The following is a 6963-nucleotide window of genomic DNA, read 5'->3' as shown; positions in this document are numbered from 1 at the left end:
TGATCTGGAAGTTCCAACTCTATGTTCTGAAAAGCAGATCCTCTTGTATTCTTTTGGTTCTTAAAACAGTCACTTTTGACCCAAGTGATTTGTATTAGTAGAATTAGTAATTTCTAAATGTTATTTTAAAATTCATGTCCCAACACTTTACAAAATATCTAATATCCTAATAGGTATTAGGTAAAATATTAGGTAAAATATTCTAATATTTACCTAGTATCTCGAGAGTTTGTTTTCCCTTCAGTTTCAGCTAATTCTTTTGATTCAGATTTGCACTTACTTTTCAAGATATTAAAAAATCATTACCAAAAAGTGCATGGATTTGAACATGAGGCTATTATAAGCTTGTTTAGAAATGTGCATTTTAAATTATTACTCTTGACAGCTGCATTCACACTAGCTTCTTGAATCCCTATCAGGTGGGATACTTTGTCCAGCACTCCAAGTAGTATGAACCACTCCAAAGGGATTCACAAAAACTTGTCTCTGTGTCTCTCCTTTAAAATAAGTGTTTTTGGAAAGACTCCTGCATTCCTTACTCTGGTGAGACTGGCCTGGATAGAGCACTTTATGAGCAGGTTCTTTATGGTTGGCTGTTGACTTATTAGCTCATTGCAGAGGACATTTTATGTTTCTTCTTACTACAGCAGAATTTCTGTTACACTTCATTCTGTCTTTAGCTTAACATCTGATGACATCTGGCAATAAGACAATCAGGAAGATGCTACTGCTGACTTGAATTATAAATACTCTATTAAATGTAAAAGACCTTATGCTTACTGTTCAGCTGTGCTGCTGTGTTGCATGCTCAAAGCCAGGAAATTGCAAAAGTGGTCTTTGTTCTGCTCCTGGTGTATATGCATTAGAATACATTTTTTGATTACTCAATTTCTACATTTTCTGTTTAACCAAGAGAAAAAAAAAACTATTATAGCTAGGAATTTCAGCTGCAAATATGAAACTTCTTATACATTTTTTTTTATTCTACTTTACAAATTAAATGATCATGACACTTTTAGTGCATGCTCTCTAATAGCACATTAGAAACACTTTAGTGGAAACCAGCTATAATGAAACAAAATATTCATAGCAAATAAAACACGTGAAAAGATATCTTTTCAAAGTAAATACTCTTTGTATAATTTATGTTTTTTAACTTCTATTTAATCTTTGACAAACACATTTAGGAACAGGACAAATCTTTATTGTTAATTTGAGTCAGCAATCAAGAAATGTCTCTTTATGAAAATGTAACAAAAGGTGGGTTTTGTGAGTTTTATCACTGCTGTGTTATTGCTATAATTACTGCATCTTGTAATCTCTAAGTTACTTACATTTTTGTTTTCAGAATATGTACTTAGATTTCTAAGTATTTCTACAGCATTTCTACTCTCAGCTTTTGTCAGGTGGAGGATTCAAGCAGAAGAGGTAGATTCCTAAGTTGTATTAGTATTCATACTGCTCTCTGGACTGCTGTTACTGATATGGCCCAAGGTCAGGGCAACATATACAGGCTGAAGTAAAAAACTATACCAAGTGGGCACTGTTTTTGGAGAAAGAAGCCTGAAGTTGATTGTGATCAGCCTAGTTCAAAGAATCTTGCCCGAAGTCACACTGCAAACCTACAGTTGATCAGGCTGCAAATCAAGGGCTGTCTAATTCAGACTTACGTTTAGCAGTGGGAAACTCTCTAGTGTGGGCTATAAAACTGAAACACAGGAAGCTCTAAAACCTAAAGAAATGTTCTCATCTCCTGTGGCTTCCTAGATGTTCTGTGAACTGGAATCTGTTTAGTTGTTATACCATTTTCAGTTAAATAAAATATGATCTAGCGAACCCCAAGTGGATTACCAATAATGCTAGGCAGCATGCTCGACTGCAAGTTATAGTGCATTGTCCAAGCCTGAGAGGTTACTGAGAATATGGGAGTACATAAATCTTGCTCAAAGAGATACTCAGCAGTTAGCAAACTTTCAGTTAGTTTGTAAAAGATGAGGCTTCATTTCAGGGGCTACACTGGAATTTCAAAGCTAAATTTTTTGTTAACTGTCCTGTAAATGAATGCTCCTGTTATGGTTAGAATGAACTAGAATAAAAGATTAGAAGAAAAGGATGTTTAGGTTAAGCTTGAAAAAGCTGTATGAAGCAGTGAGTATAGTAACTGTGGAATTTTGCCTTCCAAAATTCCTCTTTGCTTCTTCATGAATCATAGAATCACAAAGTCTGGAAAAGACCTACATCTAGTCCACCTGTTGACCTATCACCAAACATTCTTTCTAAATCTTGTTCATAGGTTCATAGGTTCATAAGGTTGGAAAGGACCTACAAGATCATCTAGTCCAACCATCCTCCTATCACTATCCCTACCCAACTACTAAATCAAATCCTTTAGCACCTCATCTAAACGCTTCTTGAACAGCGCTAGGGATGGTGCCTCAACCACCTCCCTAGGCAGGCCATTCCAGTGCCTGACCACTCTTTCAGAGAAAAAATGTTTCCTCAGGTCTAATCTAAATCTTCCCCGGCGCAACTTGTGGCCATTCCCTCTTGTCCTGTCATTACTTATCAGGGAGAAGAGGCCTACCCCCTCCTCACCACAACCCCCCTTCAGGAAGTGGTAGAGTGCAATAAGGTCTCCTCTGAGCCTCCTCTTCTCCAGACTAAACAATCCCAGCTCCCTCAGCCGCTCCTCATAAGACTTGTGCTCCAGACCCCTCACCAGTTTTGTTGCCCTTCTCTGGTGTCACGCTCCAATATAAAGGAGGGAGACGAGGTTCTTTATATGTATATGTATACCCGAGGGCGAGATTAAGACACAACGGGTCAAATGTTAGCCCAACCAGTTTATTACAAATACTAGTTGCTTAGGGATATGGGGAAGGGAAGGTGTGCGATAGAAAAGAGATGAAAAGCATGGAGATTTGGCAGAAAGCAAGAGAGATATAATCACCACCGTGGATCCAGCGAGGTTCGTAGTAGGTCCGTTGATCTCAGGAACCTGTCCGGTCACCGCGGGGGATGGGAGATGGCAGCAAGCAGGCCTCAGGGTCCATCCTAAGTCTCTTCGGGAGTTCTCCTCAAAGATTTCTTCTTTGGGAGTTCTTCTCCCAAGTTCTTTTCTGAAAGTTCTTCTCCCAAAAATCCGTAGTTCAGTGAAGGCCTTTTATCCCCCATTTCACAGGAGTTTTTTTTGTGTAACATGTCTGGCCCAACAGATAAGCCAGGAGCGGATGTTGCCTTCATTGCCATGCAGGCGCATTGATTTGTGGTGGTCAGCTTCTCCAAGCCGTACCCCCACGGAGAAAACTATTTGCACCCATTCCTGCTTATCTTTACAACCGTAAGCAGAGACAATGAGACACCATGACACCCCTCCAGATAACCAGCAGTTAATCAGTCAGAGTCTTATCATCAGAAGAGGCCTAACAAAGCAGGCTTTGAGACAAACGAAAGGAAAAACAGTTTCTGTCTTTTACACCACCCGGTGGCTCAAAGATTGCTTGAAACTGATGCGCAAACATCTGTCCACGGTGGTGAAGGAGAGGAGAAAGGGAAAAAAAAAAACAAGCATAAGGGAAAAGAGGGGAGGAGGTAATGGGAGTTAAATGTTACAAAATTGCTATAATAGATTTCTTGGGCTTAGTTACAAATGTTGCTCTGATCTGTTGGACTTGACCATCGTCAGTTGGCATTGAAGATACAACATGTTGAATAAGTTGAACAAAACAGGGAATCATGCAAGGAATAGACAGAAGGTTTGCAACAACACACAATAGTTAAAATAGAATACATTTCACCCATGGCCACCCGGAGGCCAGGAAAAATAAGATCAGTATCTAGGCCTTTCCAGGTTTGGGCGGGAACATGGACAATTTGTTTAACAACTTTACCATTATCATCGATTTTAGACAACAACTAGAGTTATTCACTTTGTCACAAACAACCTATTCCTTAACAACATACCAAGCACTAACTGGTTTTGCAATGCCATTATTAGTACTTGTTGCATTGGTGATTTTAATTCTCAGAAAGCATATCTCATCTAATTCAACAATACGTGGATTTGCCATGTAATGTTTTCAAAGATCATAGATGGAACAAACTTGTTTTCTAATAGGCTGAGTGAAGGTATAACTTCACCACGCTGCAATACTGCATGTTTCTTCAAGGTTAAATATGAACAGAATTGTCATTTTAAGCATCTCAAAAGTGATTGAAATGCTGAGAGAGATATATACTAGTTTGGCAAGTTCAAGTATTGTTATAATCTATAGAGCTTTCGCGGGATAGTGTGTTTAGGATATCCCATAATATAAAACATTAGAGAAACATACACAGAAACATCACAGAAACATACACCTTACTTAACAAAACATAAACACTTTCCAACAACCATGTTTTGGATGGAACTCCTGGACTGGTGTTACAATAAACATCATAACGGGTTTCTTTTTGTGGCCACATCTGACAGACATTAGATGGTTCACTTCCAAATTTATTAGGAAGTTGGAAACACCATAGCAGAGTTACATGCAAATCATAATCAGTTTGATAAAAAGAGGTAGAAGAAGTGATCAAAAGGAATGGCATTACTGTGCAGGGAGCAGCCAGTAAGCCAGCAAAACCTGTGAAAACTCAAACCCAAGTGTGAAGTTTAACAGACCTAAAGACAACACCCACACCCACAACAACCTGAAACACGATACTATGCAACCCAAATACAATGTAATCAAGAGGTATATTCAGCGTTCTAGTATGATCAAATCTTCAGTATTTGTCCCAAAACACAAAAGATTAAAGTCAGCTGTCTGCCTTTCTGTGTTCAGTCGAGGTCCAACGGGGGTCTTCTGTAAAACAAAAGAGGACATCGGCTTGCCCTTTTGGGGCTTGTTAATATGGTTAAAATGAGGGAATAATCCTGTGAGTGGTACTTTGGTATTCCTTTTCCCAGGCATCCCTAGACTTCTAAGCGTATTTAACAGGTCATTTCCTTTTGTTGTAAGTTTTCTAATGTACATCCACCCTCCTCCCCCCCACTCACTTGAGAGGGGCGAGAGCATTAGTTTTCCTGCGGTCCTAGTGCCCGTACTGATTCCGAAGTTGGGGGCACTAGGAGGTGGAGTGTCACTTCTTTCAGACTTTTGTTTTGGCCAGCCATTAACTAACTTCTCTAATCTGTCTGTAGGCAATCCATCCATTAGTTCTCGCGGAATGCCCTTCTGCCGGCCCAGCATCCAAAAACTATTACGTTTATGATTTATATTTCGCCCACTTGGTTTCACTGAAAATGAGAACCTTTTAGATCTGTGGGGGTCCCGGTTAGATAGGGGAGGGGTCGAATTGGCCACTGCACGCCTCACTGCCTTTATCTCAAATTTACTGTTGGAGGAAGTCACTGGTCCATATTTTCTCCCATAGTTAATTAATTCTTGGGCAACCTCCCCCCACGTCCATACTTTGCATCCTGACTGCAGACGATTAGGGGTTGCAGCACCTTCTGACGCTGCCTGAATTCTTTCTCCCTGAGGCACAGCCTGTATTTTTCCCTGTAGTTGTATACCTATAGGTTTTAATGATTCAGGAAGCCCCCTGATAAGAGGGGTCATTCTCTCAGGATCAACAGGCATCATCATAGGGGATTCATGGTGTGGCTGCAGCTTTCTATCATACATCATTTGCAGACAAGCAGCCTTTTGAACACTTTCTACTAACTGATCAATTGTCCCAGTAATGGCAAGGGGGTCTCCTCTTTCAAGAGGGTTAAGACCACCTGCCCAATAGGCAGCTCTCTGTGTGAGGGACCAGGGAGCACGATTGTTACCAGTAGTTAAAAATACTCCTGGTCCCCAATAACCTTCAGCCTCCTTTTCGGTTAGAAGTATCTGGTCTCCACCCGTGAGGCTGACCCTCCATACGTACTCTGTTTCTGATTCTTTAGGAGAGCGGCCAAAATCTCTTTTCAATTTTGCTAGCTCAGTAGTAGAGAAAGGGATTTCTTTAATGTTCATTTGAGGATCTAAATGCTCACCATTATCGTATGAATACTCAGTTTTTATTAAAGGACGCAACTGAGCTGGGGGAGCTTCTAATTTGTCAATATTTGCCTTTATACCTTGCAATTCTTCCCTTGGATAAGTTTTCTCTTGAGGTGTACTAGTATCACTAGCATCCTTACCCGTTAACACTTCCCTTAAGACCATTTGCAACAGATCAGAATTATGTTTTTCCCTTTCTAACTGCTTCTCTAGGTTTGCAATTTGATTTTGCAGAGATTTTATCAGCTCCTGACTTACTTTAACTGATTCCTGCAGTGCTTGTAAAGCTTCACTCTCTGCTTTAAGCTGCTGGTCGCGGAATTCTATGGCTGCAACCAGAGCCGAACCCAATACCGCACAAATAAATGCCTTTCCTTTTCCAGCTCGGGTACGAGCATTCTTTTGCAAAACACTAATACGGTCAGAGACGCTCTGCACGTTATACCAGTTCTGCCGTGCCCACTCTACCCCTGTTAAGGAGGGTCTGGCACCGTGCTTTTCTAAAAGGTCAAATAACACATCTTCACCTTTCATTGTGACTATCCTGTCGCTCATTTCTCAATGTGCAGAAAAATCTACACGTAGAAAGAGAGAGGGAACAGTATCCAAAACTTCGAGTCAAACAAATGCAATTGCTCAAATCACTCCTCTGTTTACTGAGAGGAGCATGCAAAAGTCAAAGAAGATCAAAGAAAATGCAAATACGTAAATCGCTTCTCACTTCCCTGTGAAACCACACAGAGAACAAAAAAAAACCTTCAAACCCCACACCTAAGTTAGGAGGAACCCGTACATTTCGAGAATGCACAATAATCTTCACGGGACTCAAAATTACTTAATAGGTTCCCGAGAGGCATACACACAAACAGTTCCAAAGACACAGTTAAGTTTCAATATGCGGAGTGATTCTTCCTGTAGAGGTACACAC

General features: G+C 40.3%; 1 protein-coding gene across 1 annotated transcript; it reads right to left on the bottom strand.

Annotated features, from left to right (window-relative positions):
* Window positions 1–4742: 4742 nt before the first annotated feature.
* Window positions 4743–6590, bottom strand: LOC136048547 (uncharacterized). The gene has a single exon (XM_065736198.1). The coding sequence runs from the start codon at window positions 6588–6590 to the stop codon at window positions 4743–4745; it is 1848 nt and encodes a 615-aa protein (XP_065592270.1).
* Between the last annotated feature and the right edge of the window lie 373 nt (window positions 6591–6963).

The sequence above is a fragment of the Cyrtonyx montezumae genome, unplaced genomic scaffold, assembly GCF_038088225.1.
Source record: "Cyrtonyx montezumae isolate F1298 unplaced genomic scaffold, pur_monq_1.0 scaffold_2, whole genome shotgun sequence".
Classification (NCBI taxonomy): domain Eukaryota; kingdom Metazoa; phylum Chordata; class Aves; order Galliformes; family Odontophoridae; genus Cyrtonyx; species Cyrtonyx montezumae.
Note: the sequence above shows the minus strand (reverse complement) of the source record. Positions and strands in the feature narration are given on the sequence as shown.